Below are 23036 nucleotides of genomic sequence, written 5' to 3'. Positions count from 1 at the left end.
ATAGCAACAGCAAGCTCTTTATGACTCCCTCAGTGAAAGGCTTCTAAGGGGTGTTGTGGCTTGATATGAAACACACCCCACAAACTTGTGTGCTTGGACACTTGTCCTTAGCTGGTGGCACTGCTTGGGACCTTGCTGGGGGAAGTGGGTCCCTGGGGGTAGGCTTTGAAGGTTTATAGCTGCCCCTACTTCTGGTCTTTTCCTCCTTCCTCTGTGTGGATGAGATCTGTTCTTCCAGGCTGCTGAGCTAGCTTCATCACATGCTCCTGACATGCCTTCCCTGTTCAGACGGACTGTGCCCTTCTGGAACCTTCTTCTATCACTTGCTTTTTGTCTTTTTTTTTTTTTTAAATCACAGTAATGTGAATGTAACTAGTTTATTTGGGTATTTGGAGATAATATACCCAAAATATGGTATTTTAACATTCATCTGTTCTACTGAAATAACATTTGACTGAAAAACAAAAGCACGTTTGCTGTATTAAATAAACAGAACTCAGGAAAATCTAAACATGGAAAAAGGGTGTTCCACAACCCTGCCTTCAACACCAGTGAGAGCTGCATACACTCACTCAGGACTGCCCTCTTCTGAGAGCCCTTGCCCTGTTTGAAGGCCCTGCGTGCAGGAAGAAGAGGACCAGAAAGAGGGTGGGGTCTCAGTGGTCAGTGATGGAGCCATTTCAGGCCCTGGGCTGCAGTGAGGTACTGCTGATGCTGTTGGGGCTCCTGAGAGGCCTGACCCCTCTTTACCATCCCAATAGCTGGTGGGACACAGTCCCAGGATGACAACCAGGACCAGCTCGCTAGGTGTTCACTCAGATCCTCAGCAGCTTCATACCCTGGACAACAAGAGGGTCCTGAATCCAAAATGTCTCTCAAAGGCTCATGTTCTCAATGCTTGGTCCCAAGTTGTTGGTACTATTTTGGCAAATTGTGGAAACCAGCAAGCAGAACTTGGCTTGAGGAAGGTGATCACTTGGTGTGGGTCTCTGGTCACCTCTCTTCACACTTCCTGGGTTAGCTTTGAGATAGATACTCATGAAGTCTGTCACAAGCACATGGAGTCGCTCTTAAATACCTTTAGCCAACACCTTCCTTTTTAAGTTTCTCTGCTAAGTGTTTGTCAGTGATACAGAAGTACAGACAGACACTCCAAGGGGAGAGATGCAAGTGGTGTTCAGCTGTCTTGAATACGTGTTTATTGACACCAGTACAATGGGCCCCAGGAGGCTGTCCTGAGCTCATCATGCTGGCGCTTGTCCCTAAGATTAGAGAAACATGATATCTTAGAACAAGACTCGCTGTTGCATATGACTCCCAGGAAGGCCCCTGAAATAAACCCTTGGCAAGGCCCACAATGCATGTAACTGGCAAAGCTCAGTGTGTCTGGTAAAGCTGCAGAATTCAGTGAAAGCACAGGACTCCTGAAGATGACCCCTGGACACTACGGAGGCAGAATCAAGCCAGAAACACAGCTTGCTTTACATAAAGTTGGCCTGGCTTCCCTACAGCATGGCTAGGGCCGTCCTTCTGGCCCTGAGAATACAGCTGAGGTAGCCAGGACAGCCATGCTGAAACCTACCATGGGTGGGGGGACTGCATGCAGGACCCAAGAGGGCAGGGGCGACAGATCCCGGTGAGTGCCGGGTCTTCCCCAAGACCTCCAGGTACCTCTGCCTCTCCTATCACAAGTCCTGAGACTCCTAAAGCTATACTGCAGATGCCTTGCTTCCACACCCCTTAAGACATAGCACTTCCTATCCTGGTTCCTGACTAAACACCTTCAAGCCTGCCTGTGCCCTCCCACCTCCTACGCCTATGGCTTCACTGGGAGGCAGCCCGACCACTTTAGCTTTTGTATCCATGCAAGACACTGGCATCTGTAACTCAGCTCTTTCCCAGCCCACTTCATTTTAAGAATAGACACTAATAATACTTAACCCCTCTCTACTGCTGGTGGAGGATGGGCTCTTCTGCTCCGGCAGCTGCTCACCTCGAGCAGCCCCTAAAATTCCAGGTTGGAAGGACTGGTAATGCTATGCATCCTCTCCGTGCCTTACCAAAGGGTAACTGAGGCCAGAGAGGTACAGTGACTTGTTCAGCTCATGCAATGAGATGGTGGCAAAGCTGGGACTTAAGATGACGACTCTGGTCAGGGGATCCTCTTGTAGGCTAGATTCGGCAGCTCCAGTCAAGACAATAGAGTCCTTCTCTGTGTCTATGAGCTAGCACAAGGCCAGCCCTCAACAGCAGGAGAATGTGCTCTCTCTTGGTCACTAGGTAAGGATGGAGCAGCGCCTAACGTTGGTTCTAGACTACTGCCCAGCAGGGGGTTGGCTATCACCACTGCAGATGGACTGAGGGGAAGGGGAGGCACTCAGAGAAGCCTGGAAAGGGGCTTCCCTTTACACTGAGGCCTTGACTTCTGGCACAACCTTATATGTGAGTATGAATCAGACCACCAAGGGACATCTCTGTAGGCCTAAATACCACTCTTACCAGCAATGAACAGAATAAGATTAGCAAAAAGGGGAGAAAACCAAAGTCAATATCTCCCTCTATCAAAGTCATTGTTACAGGCAGGCTGGACCAACAACCACACTCCTGAGCTGAGGGCACCGGGCCTTCACATTGAGCAATACCCAGTCACTTATAGTGGGCAATTATCTGAGTGTTTAGGATGCTTCCTATCAGGAGACTTTGACCAAGGAATCAACTACATGGTCTCAACTCCTCCATTCCTGCTGTGGGAATGGGTGAAGGCCAAGCATTCAGGTAGTGTGCCCAACCAAAGGTGGCTCTGCTCTCCCCACACTGCTGGGCAGTGTGCTTGTCTCAGGATCAAAAGCATGTGTGCCCTTGTTTCTTTCAAGAGAGGGTTTAGGGGTGCTGAGCAAAGCTCTGCAAACCTTGCTGAGGCTCTGTTCTCTACCCATGGACTATCATCCTCTCTATGGGGACCTCAGAGGCAAGCTTCTTCCAAATCTGCACTCCCTGAGCCTCTGCTAAGCCACCCATTGTCCTCTGGACCTGCTGGTGTCTGCATGGAGCAGTCTTGACTCACACTGGGGCCTCCCGGGGGCCTCCCTAGTCCTTCTGCTCTGGGTGTCCTTCCCTCGGCCTGGCTTCCTTGCCTGATTTTATACACCACAGCTCTCCAAGCACCCAGGCATCACTGCTGCACCTCCCACCCACTGCTCTAGGAATGTGGCATTCTTTCATGTTGCTCAGGTAGAGAGGACAGAGTCCAGTAGGGAAGGACACCAGCCACAGGAGATAGGTGGTGACCGTGGTGGCAGACTGCTTGCGCCCAAGGAGGTGTACTTCTGGGCTGGCCGAAGTTCCTTAACTATGCACTGTCCTCATGACTCAATGTGATGACAAATATACTAAGATCTGAAACTTCTAGTCCAAAGGCAGTAAGATCTTCCTAGGTGGGATCCAGCCGGACCTCAAGGGTGGGCAAGGAGGCCACTGTCACCCTGGATGCCCACAGTCACAGCCTCTGCTGATCACTTCAAGGAAGTTCTGAGGTTCCCAGAAGCACATAAGGACCTCCCCACAGCAAGTGCTGCCTTCTTGGGAACCTGAACACATCCATCAGGATCCATGTAAGGCCCCAGCAGCCCTCATCTATGCCAGAGCTGATTAAGGCACTTAAGTGGCTTAACACAACCTGAAAAGTTTGTTTCCATCCTGATTTAGAAAAAAAAACAAACAAAACAAACAAACAAACAAACAAACAAAAAACCCAGTAATACTGCAAATGTCTTCATGAATACATAAAAAAGTAAAATACTTAAGTTTTCAGGAATAAAATAAATGCTAAGCTTAGCTTAAATTACATGACCTTGTGGGTCAGCTTGGCACTGATAAAACATGATAAAACCTGAATACTGATTCTGGATTAGACCTTTCCTTGCAATAACTCTAAGTATACAAACAACACACACGTCTGACTTCGCCTCTCTAGGATGCTCAAGGGAAAGAGGTCTATAAGACCTCTTAGAACTCAGCTAAGAGTGGCAGTGGGTCAGTTCCCTGGTGCTCCTCCCAGCTGTGGTACAGTGAGAAGCCACAAGCCCAGGCCAGATACCTGGCTGCAGACCTTACCCCAGGATGGGCCTGAAAGGTCCCTGTAAAGGTCTAAGACCTGACCTGTGTTTTTGGTTAGGATGCCACCAGGTGCCCGTGGTTTCTGTCCTCAGCCCCATCCCGCTGGGACCACCTCAGCCATCTTCTCTTTGGTGAGGTCATTTTCCTATGCTTCCTTCTGAGACCCACTAGCTGCCTACTGCAGTTCTGCAGTTGTGCAGACAGACTGTGGCAGGCATCATGAAGGGCTGGGGTGCTAAGGGGATGCTGTGAGGGTATGCACCCCTGCCCACTACACCTGCTGGATCTAAGGTCTTTGAAGGGGGGAATCACAGGGGCAGGAGGAGTTGGGTGGGGCTGGGGGCCTGGACCACTCAGCTTCTTGTTGAGGTACTGGTCTCAAGTTCTGAGATACCAGTGGGCAAGTCCTGGCTTCCTACATCTGCTTGGGCACCCCCTGTTCCCTGGGCTCCACCTTCCAGCAGCTCTCGGGGGTCCTTAAGGAAGACTACCATGACTGTAATGTTGTCATGGGAGCCCCGGTCACGGGCCACAGCCACTAGCTCCTCAGCAACATGCAATCCGATGCCCTTCTGCCTGATCAGGTGGCTGTGGACAAGACCCGAGACTTCTTGGTGGGGGACAACATCAAAGAAGCCATCACAGGCAAGCAACAGGTAGTCTTCTGAGCCTGTTAGCTCTCGGGATGCTGAATCTGCCTCACCAGACACATAGGGCTTCTGGAAGACATCCCCTGGGAATGAAGAGACAGAGAGCCTTGTTTGCTACTATGCACAGACCCAGGACTAACCTATCACCATCCCCACGGGCATGTAGGTGCAGAGCCCAGCTGGCTCTTGAGGGTTCACCTGCCTAGTGCTTCCCACCCTCTTAGGAGCACAGTCATCATGTCCCCAGCTCTACAGGAGCAGTTCTTGCTCTAGGAGTAGCTGCCATCTCCAGTGTGTCCAGAGATAAACAGCTACAGCAGAATAAGACAGGCTGTGGGGAAGAAACCAACAAAGACTTCAGGAAGTCTTCTTCAGGAAGGTGAGAGGGCAGATGCCAAACTCCCAAAGACTAGATGGAGATGGAGTTGTTGGAAGGGGCAGGTGTAGTCTCTGAGTTGGGTCCCAGCAGTGGTGGCATACAGAGGAAAATGGACCTTGAACATTGTTTTTGGAGGAAGAAAAGAACCATTGGTGTGAATGGGCTGAAAGAAGAACCTCATCTATGGAATATTTAACCCTGGCTAGGGTTTCCTAATATATTTTAGGGGGGCCTAGAGAGAGCCCCTGATTTTATGTTTCTACTTTATTATTATTGGAGATAAGATCTCTAGCCCAGGCTGGCTTCAAATACCCTATGTAGCCCAGGATAACCTTGAAGTTCTGATTCTCCTCCATCTATCTCCTGAACGCTGGGATGGACTACGGCTAAGGAACTGAGCCCAGGACTCCATGTGTGCTAGGCAGGCACTTTGCCGACCAAGCTACACTCTTCCTTCTTAATAATTTCTGGTGTGTGTGACAGTACTCACAGTCAACACAAGCTTCACCCTGAACCCAAGCCTCTCCTGGGTACAGCAACCTGGTCCAACCTTCTCAGTGCCAAGGAAGCAGCAGAGAACTGCAGCTTACAATCAGCTGGGATCCTGGAGGCAGCTGCTGACACTCCCCTAGATGGTGCCAAGCTAAGGTCCGCCAGGTTGGGTGGACCACATTCTGAACACAGTGTTTGTAGTTTATCCTGGTTTATTTGGAGGCAGCTCCACTATATGTCTAGGAGGTCTACATGGTGTGAGTACTTGAGGAACATGGTTCTGCCCTAAGTCACCGAGTAAGCCTGTGGCTCCCCACCCTGAAGCTGCCCCAGTATATCCCCTTACCAATGGCTCTAGACACTGCCAGGGTCCCGTTGACTCTCCAGCAGTCCATGAGAGAAACAAAGCCACCCAGTGCTTCAATACGTTCTTTCTCATCCTGCAAGAGATGGTCATAAGTGTCACTATATAAATAGAACTTAAGTCAGTCCTAAGACACACTTGAAGCCAAAGTACTTGAACCAAGTCAAGAGGCTTAGACATTCAAGTCAGACATCATTAAAACAGGGTAAATTGTAACTAACCTCACTATCTTTTAGCTGTGGGAATGGTTGGTTAATCAAGGAATGGAGCAGCATAGAAGGGTCAGCCATGTAAGCCATGATGCATCTCTAAGCAGAGTTAACTCAGACTTGGAGGACAGATCCCTCAACTTTAATCTGGGGCTTCTAGGTCTACCTTGAAAACTGCTGGGTCAAGTGTGTGCTGTGTACAGAAGGCTGCAGGATGGGGCACACACTGGAGCCAGGCCACAAGAGGCAGCCCAGCATGCAGCCCTTGGTCATCCCTCTCCCGACTCACTCCTATGCATTGTCTGTTTGCTAGAAGGTCATGGCCTTCCAACCCTAACTGCAAGGGGATGGGTAGAGACTTGGTCTAGCCACTAGTATCTCAAAATCTCTTTGGTTCTGTCAGTCCCCTCTGGGGAGAAGCCTCCCAGATGTAGTTTGTCTCCTGGAGGCTGGGGCAAGGCATCACCTAGTTGAGGGAGGTCACTCATATCCCTATTTTACTTGTTTTATAAACCTGACTTCACATCTCCCTTGGGGCAGAGCCTCCCTTTCTGAAGCTCTAGGTCCTGAGACATTTGGCTGCAAGAACAGGGCTTAACTGGGCACCAGGGCCAATGATCCCCACCACAACAGGCAATTTGGAAATCTCTAGCGAAGGCCTCAGTGCCGACAGGCCCATCCAGTCTGCACCGGCGACAGCACCAGGGTTTAGAGTAATGTGCTGGGCTGGTTGGCCTTGCAGAGACTGGCCCTAGCCTGGTCCTTCTTCCCTTTCCTGGAACCCTGCTCAGTCTGTACTGATCACAGCCTTGCCCTATGCTCATGCTGTTCCAGGTGTAAGCCACCCATCCTTGTTAGTGTCCTCTGACACCCTCCCCTTGGTTCCCCCTACTTTATCCTCCCCCACTCCTGAAACAGCCTCTGCAGCTGAAGCTCGATGGCAGAGCAGCTGCTATGAACAACCTAAGTACCCCTTTCCCTGGCATTAGCAAGGTTTCAGTGCCACTCAGAGCACCTCGGCATCCCGGTGGACTCTCAAGGCCCTTTCCACATCTCCCCAAGCCCAGACTCCTCCCTCCTGAGGCCACTGATCTGTAATTAATTACAGATGCCATCGACAACTCACAGCCCCACTCTTGAGGCCAGACCTCAGCTTGCCCTCTAGCGGCCTGGCCATGGTGAGGGTTGGCAGTGACTCCTGTGAGCTCCAGTTTCTGTAGCTGCAGGTCAGTGGGGCATCACCGTTCTCTCATCACTGACTTGCTGCAGTCTCAGCTGTCTTCCTGACACGGCCCGTGCCGTATGTGCCTTCTCTGCAGTACTTGGCCTGGGTCTTACACCCTCACTGCTATGCCTGCTTCTCCTCCAGACAGAGTGCCTGGGCAGAGGGTACGAGGTCCCATTGCATCATCTTGCTGCCTCAGCAAAGCATCCTATGAAGTAGACACTAAATGCCAGCTGGCCTAAACTGAGCCCAGGAGTGGGATGGGCTCTGTTTAGACACTGCAGGATAAGGTACCATCATGAGTCCCCACACAACCCTCAGAGTCACTTGTGGGGGTTGCTTGGCCCTCTCTGAAACTCTCCAGGCTGCCAGGTCCACATGTTCCTGTTGTGGCTCTGGTTCCAGCAGGGGTCTTTGGACAGATGTCTATTTGACTTTCTGGCAGTTGGCAGGCAGTGACAGGGATCACAGGTGAGAGTTGGCAGGATGGGGAAGGAGCTCGGATCTGACCTTGGCTCTGGCAGGCACCTGACCCATAGGTATGCTTCTTCTGTGCAGATACTAATTCCATCTTCATCCCATGCCATCAAGGGACTCTGTCTGACAGACAAACCCTAAGGCCCAGAAGGGTCAAGCTAGGACTCAGGGCTGGGTGGGGAAAGGGGTTATTGGACACAGCTTGCAGATGTTGGAATAAAATATCCAGCTCCTGGGCAAAGGTTGGCACACATCCAGAACTGGTTATATTTTACCTGCCCAAGGAAGGAGGACTTATCAGGGAGCAGCTATTGATCCCTGGTAGTTGTGGTGGAAAGAGTGGCAGAGGCTACAGCTGAGCTGTGTGCTCTGGACCTTTCTGAACCTTGGTTCTTGCTTCTGTACACTAGCATGAGCACATGTGCCTCCCAAACCAGGAGCCATGTCCCTGCCTGCTACCTGTCCTTACTCAACAAAAGAGGGATGTGGGGAACATGTCCAAGTCCTCAGGCAGGAGCTGACCTCCCTAACGGGGATGCAATGCCCACAGTCAGTGCAAAAAACAGGCAAAGGCCAGACAGAGTGGATGCAGAAAAGAATGCAATGATCTTGAACTTTTGAAAAGATATTCAAGAGCTGGACAGATGGCTTAGTGGTTAAAAGCACTGGCTGCCCTTGTAGAGAGTCCAGGTTCAGTTCTCAGTACCCACATGGTGGCTCATATCGGCCTGTAAATACAAATAGGCTCAAATTTACTCTGGAAGGCTGGGTGTGGTAGCTCACACGTGTAATCATCGCACTTGAGAGGCAGAAGCAGAAGGACTATCTCAAATTTGAGGTTAGATTGGGCTATATAGCAGGTTCTAGACCAGGCAGAGCTACATAGGGAGAACCTACCTAAAAACAAACAAACAAACAAACAACCCCCCCAAACTAAAACAAACTCACTCTTTAAGAAAAAAATTAGGTATTCTTGCCTTCCATCTGGTGTTGAATAACAATTTCCTTCCGACTGAATCAGACCCTTTTGGAGGGAGAGAAGCTCACTGGGTTTTTAATGTTTGGGGAGGAAGCTGCAGGGATGCCGCCTTCATGAGCCTGGTGTAGGTTTTCATGATGCAGCTTCAAGTTACCTGTAAGTAATCCTAGTAAACACCTGGTTCACCCATGACTTGGGGAAGTGACTCTGCTTTGCCACCAATGCTTCATCTGGAGTGAACAGGCATCTGTTTATTTCTCTCCAGGAAATGTCAGAAAGCAGATGGCCGGACTCTGTGGACTAGTGGAGACTGTGGACAATGGACTCTCAACAACTGCAGTGCTCAGCTCAGGCTGGTCCAGGCTGAGGACAGAAGCTGGGCAAATTTCCAAGACTAGTATGTCTGCCGTGACTTAGCATCCTTGCTCCTAGAAACCTGTTGTGCAAACACCTGAGCTTGGACCATGTGATGTACACAGATACCATTGCTGCCACCGTTCAGAATGGGAAGAAGAGAATCCTGGTGAATGTCTGTGACTTGGGCCTGGACTGTGAATGGAAGGCCATGCTATGTGTCTGTGAGAAAGGGTGGGAGCTTGTGTGCTGATGCGGGGAGGTCCCAGCTGTACAATGAAGTGACAGGCAGAGAGGAGTGCAGGGCTGGGGCAGGTGGTGTAGAGGCACCCCTCGATTCTGTGTTCCCTTCCTGACTCTAGGAGACAGTTTAGACGTGTTTGTGAGATCAGAACCTGAGCACTTGGAACTCATATGTCCAAGGTAAGGACCTCAAGACTCAAGAGGCTGAGTGACTTTAGAATTCTGTTATTTAGAATTCTCTGCCCAGAGAAGCTCCGGCCTGTCTTCCAGACTCTCCTTGTTCACTCTCAGCCAGCGGCCAGTGGCTCTTTGACTATCACTGTTGCGGGGTTGTCTGCTGGCCTGAGTGCAGGCCCCATAGGCCCATTTCTGGGTTTGCCTAGTTGGTTCTGTTCTTGCTTGAAACTCTGGGCTCCCAGGAAGGGCTCACATGGGACCCCTGTCCTTTTACAGGAGCACTGGGAGTCTTCTGGACTCTTCTGTACTTTCTGGTTTACCCCAACAATACCGTGCTGGGGCCTCCTGGCATTCCACTTCCCTGTGGGGTCCCCAGACATGGGTCCCCAACTGGGGCTCAGCACAGCAAGAGTCTGAGAATGTCTTAAGCCTGGATGAAGGGCACCCCTTACCTGTCGCTCTGGTTTGTGTGGCTCCATCAGCTCCACTACCTGGCCCTGTTGTACCAGAATGACCTGGGAGTCTCCAAGCCAGGCAACATGCAGGGTTGCTCCTGTGATGAGTGCACACACACCTGTGGTGCCACTCTGCAGTCGCTGCAGGGAGAGAAGGAGAGCCATGGAGAGTTGAGGACTGAAGAGGAAGGTGGTCCTCCACAAAGGAACCCCACAGCCATACTCAGGCTCATTTTCATGCTGTGTGGAGAGAACATGTGCCACAGGACCCCCTTCATACCCAACGCTGGAACTGGCAAGACGGTCTGCGGTGGCAGGAAGCAGACTACCAACACTGAAAATGGGCAAGGAAGGGCAGGGGTGGGGCAGGGGCCATAGAGAGCAGAAAGGTTTAGGCATGAGCAACACTGAGGCAGGGCTTCATGAGTGTATGTATAAGTCAGAACTTCTTCAACTGCACATTGTAAACAAATACAACATATGCTCGAATTACATCTCTGCAAATCTGTATAAAAAAGTTAAAGGGCTGAAGGTGTAGGTCAGTGGTAGACCACTTGTGCTATCCACGTGAGGCCCTTAAGTTTGATCCCGACCAAGAAGGAGGCAAGGGAAAGGAACTGAACACCTGCCTAGGAAACTTCTTCCTCTATTCTGAGGGTAACCCAAATCTTGGTGGCCTGCTGGATGTGACAGAGGCTACCAGGCTGCCCTTAGAGTGTTAGATGCTCCACAGCTTTCTGTTGAGAAATGGAATTCAGTTCTGCTGTATTCCACTAAGGTCTTTTGGTCAGTGTATGGTGATTGAGAATCTCTCTCCCATGTTCTGCTATTCTAGGGTGGCCTCTACCAGCAAAGCTCCAGGCCCAAGGTCTTCCAGACTCTGGGCAGCGTGGCCTCCTTGCTCACTGTCAGCCAGCAGCCATCTGCTCTTTGCCTGTCACTGTCATGGGATTCTCTGCTGGCCTGAGCACAGGCCCTCAGGCCCATTTCTGGGGCTGGTTTCTTAAGCATCTAATGCATCAGTATCTCCATGTCTAAAATGGCCACAGTATTAGACCCTGTCTCCACTGCTGCTGGGAGGGCCCGGTGAGGTCAGTTTTAGGCCACAGAGGAGAGGCCCACTGTCTTTTTTCATAAACAAAGGCCTCATCCCCACACATAGTTGTCACTCCAAGATGAGAAGTTCCCAGTGGCTCCCAGTAGCCTGTTGAGACCCAGCTGAACAAGGGGCCTGTTGAGACCCAGCTGAACAAGGGGCACTGGGACAGTGTGTTCATCATGCTCTCCATTTTCTTTTTGGTTGTTTTGTTTTTTTTAATGACTTGACCTCTGGTACCTTGTTGATCCTGGTGAGATAGCACTTCCAAGAGCTGTTGAACTTTTAGTGACGCAAACCCAAGCTCTGTTAGTATTACCATTCACAGGCACACCAGTCAGTTTGGAGCCCATGCCCACAAAGCTGCCGTGTTCACCTACAGGGTCTACGTTCTCCTGGCACTGGCTAGCTGGGGGCTGTACCAAAGCTCAGACTAGCATGGGCAATTCAGAGTACCTAAAACTGAGCTTGCTGGGACTCAGATTCCTAGGAAGCCATGCTTGCCTTTCTGCCCTGTGACTTCTGCTCACGGAGCTGTAAATGATCAATTCTTAGTACCTGTCTGCTGCTCTACCGCCCTCAGCAGAAGGAACCAGCCTGGGTCTGAAGTCAGGTAGCCTTTGCTGGGTTGGCAGACCATGTCTATGTTGTAGAGATCCAGCATGGTGGTCCAGGAGCGCTGTGGTTTGCAGATCCCAAGTCTTTATGTGCTAGAACTTAATTTCCATTATGAGGTATTAAGAGGGTCAAAGCATCAGCTACAGTATTGGGGAAGATGTCTTTGCTGGGGTGAGCACTGGGAGGTGACTGGGGCTAGATAAGGAATGGATAGGGTACAGGGTAGAGCTATCTCCTCATAGTTAGGTCCTGGTGGCTTTGGGAGATGGTGGGAGACCAGAGGTACATATATACCCATACACGTGCACATGTCTATTTGTGTACACACACACACACTCTTTCTCCCCATTTCTTGCTCTGAGCTACCATGACATACTACTAGCAAGGCCATTATCAAGAAGGCCATGTATCTTGCATGTACTGAACTGAATCAAAACCACCGTCTTTATAGAGTGACCCAACCTTAATTATTTTGTTATGGTGATAAAAACAAGACTGGCACAACAGACAAGCTTTGTGCTGGCCTCAAACAAAAACTGAGCCCCATGCCTGAGGGATGGAATGGCTTCCCAGTGCTCAGAGAGGCCCTTCCTGTGAACTGCCAGTCACTTTCACTGTCTCCTTTACGGAGACCAGAACTCTGCAACAGCACTTTAGACTCAGCTGCCCGGTCTCACCTCTCGCTTGGCTTTCCTGAGAAACATCTCATCAGTGCGCTGGAAGGCTTCTCTGAGGGCCGCTGCCGGGTCTGTGAGCAGCTCTGGCTGGTGGGAAGCATTGGCGTGCACGTGGACAGAGGCATACCTTGCAGCATCCACTCCTCCATGACCATCAAACACAGCAAAGTAGGCGCGGTCCACAGAGTCCTGGTGGGAATTTAGTGGGAGTCAGACCCCAGCTAGCTGCTCTCATCCAGGGAGGGGTGCTCTCCAGGAAGTAATGAGGGTAGCGCTGTGGTTGCAAAGTTTGTCCACACTTTATCATGTTGGAATCCTAGTCCCCATGGTATGTAAGGGAGATCTTTGGGAGATAAGTGGGATCAATCCACTGAGGGATGAATGTACGTACTATCAAGGAGTTTTTCTCCTTGGGAAACTTGTTCTATCTTGCTATATGATGGCCTTCACTGCTTTGGTGTTCTGCAGTGCTTCCCATCAGCATGAAGGCCCTCTTCAGATGCAGCCCATGACAGAAAACCTCTCAGTCTCCAGAGCAGCAAGAAATACATTTTTTATAAATGACCTAGCCTCAGGCAACAAAACACACCCAAGACAAGTAGGGTCTGGAAGAACTGGCATGGCCTTTACCATCAGACAAGTCAAACTGCTCAAGAACTACAAACAGGGAGGCTTAGGAAAGGTCAGCCGCAGAGCCTCAGGCTCACCAGCTCTTCCAGGCTATTGCAGACATAACCCACAGTAAGATGCATCAGGAGGCATTCAAGTCTGAAGCTAGCACCTGGCCTCTTTATATAAAAACACAGCCAACTTTGGCTTCAGTCTGTGGCTGTGGAAAGGAATGTGCCTGGAAGCTTGGTGCTGTGAATTAGCTTTTCAGGCTCCACAAGGTGGTACTCTGAGAGCTGCCTAGCATAGCACTCAGCTCCAGGACAGCAGCTTCGCAGTGCTTCCCCAGGCTCAGCGTTGGCTGGCAGCTCTCTCAGCATTCATGGCTCCTCACCTCTGCATCAGCCCCCACCCTCATGCTATACTGCCCATCTCTGGGCTCTGCTGGGACAACACTCACAGACAAGCCGAAGAGGTGGTTGAAAGTAGGAAGAGAAACATGTCGATCCTCCATCTTGCGCCGTGTGTTCCGGATGGCATGGATAGAGACCAGCCACTGCCGCTGAGGGGCCTGAGTAGTCAATGGCACCTGCTTCTGCCACTGGCTACATACTTCCCAAAGGCAGTTAAAGAAGCTCCGTGCCAGGCCTTTGGCATCAAGCACTGATGGGCATGATGAAGAAATTGTTAACCAAAAAGTAAAACCATGCAACTGGGGCTTAGCTACTGTCCCGTACTCCTTTCCTGCCATGTTCTCTGGGTTTAAATAGCCCCACTCAAGCCTATAAGGGCCCCACCTCACCAACCAGGGCAAGCTCTGCACACTAACCTATAAACTAGGCAAGAAAGTCTGTTGCTGGTGACAAAAAATGTCTTGGGACTGCCCATTAATTAGGAATACTTTAGGTCCAATGACAGAGGCATAAGAGAATTCTGCCTGTTCTGATGAAAAATTGAGCTACTGTTAAAAAGATTTCTGCCAGGCAGTGGTAGTGTACACACCTTCAATCCCAGCACTCAGGAGGCAGAGCCAGGCCGATCTCTGTGAGTGTGAGGCCAGCCTGGTCTACAGAGCGAGATCCAGGGCAGGCACCAAAACTACACAGAGAAACCCTGCCTCTAAAAAAACCAATAAATGAATAAATAAATGAATAAATAAATAAATAAATGAGTGAGTGAGTGAAGGAAAGAAAGAAAGAAAGAAAGAAAGAAAGAAAAGAAAAGAAAAGAAAACAAAAAAGATTTCCACACCTAAACACACAACTATCCTCTAAGCCAGGAACTGTACTCTTGGGCATGAATCCCAGAAAAATGAGGACTGTTCCCACGAGAACAGCGCCTGAGTCATACTAGCTTCATCTGTAACAGCCCAAGCCTGTCATCTGTCCAGACTCCCTCCAACCTACAAATGGCTCAGCAGCTAGACCCTGGGCGAGGGTTCAGCAGCAGAAGTCAGGGAAGCGCTGGCAGGTGGCCCAGACAGGTCAGTCCCCTGAGAATCACACCAAATGGAAGGTGCCATTCCCCAGATGTCAGGCGTTTTTGAAATGACATCACTGAAATGGAGAAAACCAGTCACTGCCAGGAATTAGGGACTGGGTATAGCAGGAGAGGTGAATTAGGGCAGCCTGCAGAAGGATTGTTGCGATACGGAAACTGTCATGTGTCTGATCATGTTCAGATCCTGTGTGTGACAAACAGTCACAGGTTTGTATGCTATTACCAGAGGAAACTGGGTCATATGCAGTTAGGATAGCTCTGCATTGTTTCCCATAATTATCTGCATGTGTACCTATGATTATTTCAAAACAAAGTTCATTTAAAGGATGGAACAGAACAGAACAACTCCCCACCCCCACCCAAGCCCCAAACCAAGCAAGCAAAAACACAGTTAGGGCTAGGGTGGAGCCTGGTGACAGAGCCTCTGCTTAGCCCACCTGCTTGATCAGGTCGGCAGCACCACACACAAAGAAACTGCATGGGAACACAGAGATAGACACTACAAAGTTTATAAGAGTGTGAAACTATTTATGATATGATTTTAAATTGAGAACAATAGAAATTACATACATATTTTTCATGAAAAAATATACATGAAAAAAATCACTTTGTTCCAGGAAAAAATGGTCAGAAATGCTCTCTGTATAACCAAGGCACAGGCAGTAGGACCCCAGGAGCTACATTTGTGAGCTGCCTGACTTTCCACATATAAATGGTTTAATACTTTTCCAGTTCCCCGTTACAAGTGCTTGCCCCATGTGGCCTTTACCTCTGTTTCTTCAGCCAGTGGGGCTCAAGCCACTCTCGAGTGCTGGACCTGGTAATGTGCTGTGCAGAGTTGAATCCAGATTTTAAAAGAAAAAGTCCCACAAGCCTAGCTTCTAGGGAGAGACCACCAAGGATCAAGTTCAAAGGAGACTCCAGGGGCCAAGCTTTCAGGCCTTACTTCATCTCAATGCAGAAAGCCTTCTTGCCTGTCTGGGTGTGTGTGGCAGTTACATGTGAGTCAGAGCCATCGTCTAAGAGGGTAGCTCAAGGTCAGATAACTGAGAACCACAGAGTTCAAACATCAAAGGCCACACTGGAGGGACAAGAATTGGCAGAAGTGTGGCTATGAAGAAAAAGGAAGGTGTGGAAGGAAGCCAGAGGGAGCCACAGAAGAAAAGCCATGAGCAAGGAGAAGGATAAATCTAACCAGAATCCTCTAGCAAGGTGGGGGCAGGAAATCCTGTCCAGGACGGTGTGCCACTCAAGCATCTGCAAACAGCTGTGGGAGTGGCAGGCTCAGGAGCTGGAGAACTGACTACAGTAGGCCCAACCTAGGGACCACAGCACTAAATGTGACCCAGTGCGACCTCCTGATGAACTCATGTGCCCCTAATCCAGCTGGTCTCTAACCACATCACTTCCTAGGTCTTTCATTCTCTCTTCTGTAGAAAGACAGATTCATAAAACTGCCTTAGGTGCCTATGGTCTCTTTGCTCTTGGAAACTGCTGGTATTTAGGAAGCTGTGAGCATCCCAGGGCCTCTAGGCCTGGGCTGCCTCCTTTTTAGTCTTAGGTTGCACTGCTATTTCCAGCAATAGGTTTAGACTTGAATTTTGCTCAAGCAAAGAAAGGGCAATTAAAACTGAAGAGGCAAGCCCCGCAGGAATGCCCAGCCTCAGGCTCTTGGAGCCCTATCCTGATTTCTGGCCAAGGGCTACAGCCCTGACTTCAGGAACTGCCTGGGAGGTCTGTCTTCACAACAACCACAGGGAAGCTGCTAGTAAGTAGGTGGGCAGAGATGCTGGGTCACATGTCTGCCTGTGGACAGCCTCACAGAAACTACAGGCTTGCCACAGGCCCTCAAATTCACAAGCCTAGGCCTGCATGCCAGCTCTGGGATAGACAGGGAGGGCAGGGCAGACGCCTCCCGTCTCCCCATGCCCTGGCTTGTCAGCTGTAATTCTCCATCCTACCAGCAGGTGATGCTGTTTCCCGTCTGGAGAGGTAAGTTGGGGGGTGCTTCCTTTGTGGGGCCCAGGGGCAGTTGCCACCAGGCTGGAAGCCCGCTGGCTTTATAGAGGACAATGGCCGTTGTCATTGTGGATAGTTGTCTCCCAGGCAAGGGGCAAGGCCATGCTGGGTTGAAGGCTGGCAGGGAGTTGAGGAGAGGCCAGGAAAAGGGTGGGGAGGGTGGCTGGCAGGCATAAGTCCTAGAGGCTGTATCTATCTTTCTTTTTCTCCTATTGTGTTCTGTGTCCTTCTGTCTACACATGCCCTTAAAGCACACAGAGGCAGCAGCGAAGGAGAACCTGCTTTCCACCGCCGGAAAATGCAGCCCCAGCCTGGGTGGCACACTCCTGCAGCGGCCACTTCCTTCCTGTCAAGTACGACCTTACAACAACCAACAACCAACACCTTGCTAAAAGACTAGGAAAGGCCGGGCGGTGGTGGCGCACGCCTTTAATCCCAGCACTCGGGAGGCAGGGCCAGGTGGATCTCTGTGAGTTCAAGGCCAGCCTGGGCTACAGAGTGAGTTCCAGGAAACAGGCGCAAAGCTACACAGAGAACCCTGTCTCGAAAAACAAAAAAACAAAACAAAAAAGACTAGGAAAGACAGCCATGCAGATAAGAGCTCTGTATTCTTATAAGCAAATCTCTGTCAGATGGCCCTGAAGTCTCTGGGCACTCACTCCCAGTTCCTGGGTCCCTCTGGTTGTGGTGTACCACTGTAGGGTCCAAGCCACTGACAGCTGCTGCTCCCGCAGCAGCAGATATTAAGCCTCTACCTTGGCCACCTCATGACGATGGGGCCACTGAGTGCTGACATCCAATGGTCCCAGCTAAGGTAAGTCAAGGCAGGGGACCTAGACAACAGCTGCTCCCCTCCATGGGCAGACATGCCACACTGCTGAGGGCTTCATGCCAATTGAGGGGAGCAGGAAGTACAGGTGAGGCTGGCTGTGTGCTGTGAGCCAATACCTTGGGTTCATGTGTAAAGCAGGACAGGTGTCGTTCATTTCCAAGGGCTCTGAAGCATACAGAGAGAAGATAAAGGCGGTGCCTGGCCACGACCCGATGTCTCACTGGCTGGCTCTGACCTGGGTGCTGGCCAGTCCTCACTGCAGGTTTCCTACCGCTATGTCATGTTTCCTTTGTACTCTGACCTTGCTGTCTTGACAGCACCCTGGGCACTGACCTTCACTGTCAACCTGAGTCTGTCACTTGCTAAACAGTCTCAAAGCCATATGAGAGGAACTCACAGGTCACAAGGGCTTTCTCTTCCTCCTCTTCCTCCTCCTCTTGTTCAGGCAACTTCTTGAATTCAGAAAGGTCTGTTTGTAGTAGCTGGGAAATTGCCTTGTGGGTCATAGCTGCAGCAAATGGTGGGGGAGCATTCCTAGGGAGAAGACATGAGAGGAAGGCTTGAGCAGCTCCCAGCTGAAGGGTAGGCCTGGCATCCTCCACCTCCAGATGGAGATGATGGCTCGTACCCTTCCTGTGGTGTCATTACAGGTGACCTCTGCCTCCAAGGACCTGGAATGGATGTCCACACAACACCAGGGGCACACCATTTGATAGGGTCTGCTGGAAGGTATCCTTGAGGCATGTGAACCTCAGTGACCAGGAATCTGCCCTGGTTCTCAAGCTGGAGATCCTGGAACCAGAGCATGTTATGAGCTAAATTGTATTCCCTGATTCATATGCTGAAGGCTGAACAGTTACTGCCTCTGATGGGATCTTCTTACAAGCAGGCTCAATGAGGACAGCACTAGCGACGATGAGATTATGGTAGAGAGGGATGGGCCCCTGCTTCAGGATGACTGGCTTCTTTTGCGAAGAGGGGTAAATATAGAGACAGATATACCCATGAGGAGAAAGCCACACAGCTATAGGACAGGGGTGTGGGAATTCTGAACCTATACACCAAGGAATGCCCATGATTAGCTGCAGTCCACCAGGAGTGCTCAGTCAAGCTGACACTTTCACCTCCATTTGGCCTCCATCCTGTGAGGCAACTGTGAGACTATGGTGCTTTGGGGTGACAGCCCCAGGAGACTGCTCCTGGGAGAGTGGGTCCCAGGTGCTGCCTTCTGACAGATGACCCATGCTGCCCATGCTCTGTACAGCTCAGGGTCTCTGGGCTGCTGGGCGTGGGTCAGGCTACAGTCACAGGGAACTCTGTTCTGAGGAGAGACATGATAGTGTCATGGAGGATGGGCTGAACAATGGATGTTGGTGACAGCAGCCTAGAGAGGTTAAGGCCTAAGGGCTGGGCAGGGGCCTTAGTGACAGAAGGAGACCGAGGAGAACAGTGCTGAGAGATATCAAGAGTGGGTCAGAGCAGAGAACAGAGAATCCAAGTATCCGATGGGAGTAGCTGGTGGAGGGGTGGGGGAGCCCCATCAAGAGCCCAGCTGGGACAGGGAGCCAGGTTCTGTTTCCACAGGTTCTGCAGAGTTCAGGAGCCCCGAGGAGCTGCAGAAACATGGTTTGGCAGGAGCTAGAGCCCCGGAGGAATGAAGGCTGGGAGGCCCAGCTCCAGGCAGAGTTGGTGGAGTGGGAGTTGGGAAGTAAGGGTCCTCCTTGGGACCACAGAAGAAAGGTTCTGAGGAATGCAGACTGTTCGGAGCCACAAAAGAATAAAGAGCATAGGACAGTGCCAGGGAGCACCATCTCATGCTGACAGCAGTCTGGAGAGAGGAAATGTCAGTTTCCTATTGGGGCCTTGGGCAGGCAGCAGTGCAAAATGGGACAAGGGACCACAGAGGAGAGGTGCCTGGTGAAGAGAAGCCTGCTATAGCCAGGGCAGTGAAGACAGTAGGCTGAGGACACGTGCCTCTCCATGGCTGCTGTGCCCTCCACAGGGCTCTGAGCCTTGGGGATCCTGTTTAAAACAGAAGCCCTGAGTCTCTGTCAGAGGGGTCAGTCTTCCTGGGGCCTCAAAAGCTTCTAGGATGCACCTCGACCCTACAACCTGCCTCCATGTCTAGTGGAGGATTCCCGAAGCTAGTCTATGTGCTCTAGCCCAGTGTACCTATTCCAAAGGGCATCTGGCTGAGTCTTCATGGCTTTTAAAACTTTTTTTAAATAAAAAAAAATGAGATAGGGTTTCATTTTGTAGCTCAGGCTGGCCTTGAAATAGCCATATAGCCCAGGCTGGCCTCAAAGTGGTGATCATTGCTTCAGCTGGGGTTATAGTTGTGAACCACTATGCCTGGCTTTTGTGTGTGTATGCATGTGTGTGTAAGGGTGTGTGCATGTTCCTGCAGAAGCTAGAAATAGCAGATGTCTTACTCTGTCACTCTACTGGATTCCCTTGAGACATGGTCTCTCATTGAACCTAAAAGCCACTGAGCTCCTGGGCTCTGCCTGTCTCTATCCCCTAATACCAGGATTACAGCTACATGCAAACACGTCCAGCTTTTATGTGGTTACTGGGGATCTGAATGTACGTTTTCATGCTTGTATAACACTCTTACCCACTGAACCATCCATCTCCCTAGCTCCTTTATTGCCCTTTAAAACAAACAAACAAACAAACAAACAAACAAACAAACAAACAAACCAACTACAATATCTCACATAGTCCAGGCTGGCCTCAAGCTTGCTATGTAACCAAGGCTGACCTTGAACTCCTAATTCTCCTACCTCTCTCTGCCTCTTCAGATGGAGTGCCTGGTTTACAGTCCTACACCAACCATGGCAGGCTGACATTTCAGCTCTGATGAGAACAATGACCTTCTAAGAGCCTGGCTGATGAGTCATATCCTAAGGGTACTGGCCATCTATTGATGGCCTTTAGTTTTAGAGAACTGAGGATTGAACCTAGAGACTCCTGCAGGCTAGGCAAAAGTCTGTCACATCTTTCTTTTTAAGTTTTGAGTCAAGATCTCACCCAGGCCCTTCAATTGTACCCTGTATCCTAGGCAGGCCTGAGCCATCAATCCTCCTGCATTAACCTTGAGTAGCGGAAATGATTAGACAGCACCGCCAGGCTCTGCTACCGACGGCCTTTAAAACTGCACAGTGAGCTGAATTTCAAATCAGAAGCCTCAGGGAGAGGCCTGTGGTCGAGCCTTTGAGAAAACAACTAGCTGCAATAGGGTGCAGCCCAGCAGAAAAGCACTTGACTAGCTTGCTGAGACCCCGAGTTGCACCTCCACTCCTCTCTCGCCACACTTCCCACCCCAAATAAAGAGGAGTACATCTGGGAGGAAGCCAAGACATGAGAACAAGGTCCCCGTTGAGGCATTTCCTGCCAGGCACTGGGTTTTCCTGTAGAGGAAGGGAGAAGGTACCCGCTCATCTGGCGCTGGTGAGGTCATGCTGAAGCTTCCTGCTCACTGCCTGCTGCATTTGTTTGGGGCAGGGAGGCAGCTTCCAGCCATGGAGACACAGACAATGCCTGGCCTCTGGCCACCAGCACTTCCTTCCTATAACAGGGACCCACCCATGGATGTGTTCTGGAGGCCCTCACCCCTGTCACCACACCACAAATGTCAGCCTGATTTTGGTCTTGCAATTGGAGCTCTTCAAGTAGGCTAGAGGATACTGTGCCTAGGAAATGGCTACCTCAAGGGTTACAAAGAGCTACAACATGACAAGGGATGAAAACCACATCTAGATAATCTCAGTGTAAGTTTTATTTTGCTCAGGGACCTAGAGATGTGACAATGAAATCACAATAAACGGGGAAGAAAGGAGAAAGAGTGTGCAAAGCCCAGACAGGTCAGAGATATGACTTCTGGATGGTCTCAGAGGAACACCATTTAAAACCCGAAGAAAGAGACAATGGATCACTGTATTTTATACCCACAACTCTAAATTGGCTGTGGGGACATGAGCAAGGCAAGAGGGCACAAAGTAACTGTGCGTGTGCACATGGGTAAAATGTGAATGCGTGGGAACTGCAGCGTATAACCAATGCAGGTTATATATGAGGCTCATACCACAGGTAATGGTAACACATACCCATGTCCACACATAAGAGAGAATGTTAGAAAAGAACAAAACAAACCCATTTGGAGGGCTGGAAGATAGACTATAGCTGTATACTAATTTTTTTTCTTTTGTGAGACAGGGCTTCTCTGTGTAACAGTTCTGGCTATCCTGGAACTCGCTCTGTAGACTAGCCTGGCCTTGAACTCACAGAGATCCGCCTGCCTCTGCCTCCCGAGTGCTGGGATTAAAGGTGTACACTACCACCAGCAGACCGCTGCACTAAATTTTTACAGCACCCTTATAGTTTGTTTACTGATGCACAGTCAGGGCCCCAGCCGGTCCCTGGGGCTCTGTGCCACCCATCCTTCTTCTTATTTTAACTAAAAATATTTTTTTTTTTACTTTGAAAACTTTTAGAAACTTTACTGTTAAACTTGCAAGCAAATAAAAACATCCCACACCAAAACTAACTTGACTCAATGAACAGTTAAAATAGGCATTCAAAATGGAAGCTATGGAGCAACACACTAAATATTATACTTTCAGTATCAACTATATTTTGTGTGCTTATCCATTACTAAAACAAACAACGATCCACGACAGAATTAGAACTGGAAGGACAATTCACTCTTGGTCCTCTAGCATCTCTTGTTCTTCTTCTTTCATGTTGTACTATAGCCACATGCACACTTGTTTACATGTCTGTATATATTGTTGGCTGGATTCCACATATGAGAGAAAACATGCGTTTTCTCCTCCCTGATCTTGGGTGGCTTCACTTGATATTATGCATTCTAAGTTCATCAGAAAATAAACTTTTTTTAATACAGTATTTTGGTCAAGTTTTCCCTTCCCAATCTATCCAACTCCACGGTCTTCTCTCTCTTTAGAAAGCAAACGGGCAAATAAAAATCAAATAAACAAAATAATAACACCACCACCACCCAAAGAAAAAGAACAAGAAATACACACACACACACACACACACACACACACACACACACACACACACACACACAAAACCATTAAAAAACACAAAATCAGAAACCATAATATACAAGCAAAAGGCCAGTAAGATTAAAAAAAAAAAAAAATGCCCAAACACAGCATTATGAGACCAAAAAAAAAAAATCTACAAAAACATCATTGTGCTGACTTATCTATAGCTGGGCACAGGCCCGCTTGTCTGGTTTGTAACCCAGTGAGATTCCACTGGGAAAAACTAATTTTTTCTTTACAAGTGGTTGTCAATTGGAGACAGCTTCTTGTTAGGGATGGAAGCCCATGTCCCCTCCTCCTCTCAGCACTGGGACTCCATCTGTCTTGAACCTGTGCAGGCCCTGTGCATGCTGCCACAGTCTCTATGAGTTCCTGTGTGCATCATGTCCTGCTGTGTCCGGAAGACACTGTTTCCATGGTGTCACCCATCCCCCCTGGCTCCTACTATGATCTTTTGCCCATCATCGACCACTTGTGTGTAGCTCAA

The 23036-nt window shown here is 49.8% G+C and overlaps 1 protein-coding gene across 8 annotated transcripts in view; it reads right to left on the bottom strand.

Moving 5' to 3' along the window:
* Positions 1-1176: 1176 nt before the first annotated feature.
* Ppm1f (protein phosphatase, Mg2+/Mn2+ dependent 1F) overlaps positions 1177-23036 on the bottom strand; it is a 30566-nt gene continuing 8706 nt past the window's right edge. For 7 of the 8 annotated variants that reach the window (XM_036195737.1, XM_036195741.1, XM_036195736.1 and 4 more), the window contains 6 exons: positions 17869-18005; positions 13581-13783; positions 12512-12700; positions 10118-10261; positions 5984-6077; positions 1177-4849 (listed from right to left, as the gene is read on the bottom strand). In XM_036195737.1, coding sequence (XP_036051630.1) covers positions 4470-4849; positions 5984-6077; positions 10118-10261; positions 12512-12700; positions 13581-13783; positions 17869-18005 — 1147 coding nt within the window. In that variant the 3' untranslated portion in view covers positions 1177-4469. Of the gene's footprint in view, positions 4850-5983; positions 6078-10117; positions 10262-12511; positions 12701-13580; positions 13784-17868; positions 18006-18099; positions 18441-23036 lie in introns of those variants that run through there. The other variant, XM_036195742.1, reaches the window with a different exon arrangement.

Source organism: Onychomys torridus, chromosome 8 (assembly GCF_903995425.1).
Source record: "Onychomys torridus chromosome 8, mOncTor1.1, whole genome shotgun sequence".
NCBI lineage: Eukaryota > Metazoa > Chordata > Mammalia > Rodentia > Cricetidae > Onychomys > Onychomys torridus.
The sequence above is the reverse complement of the archived record's forward strand: the minus strand, read 5'-3'. Positions and strand labels throughout refer to the sequence as shown.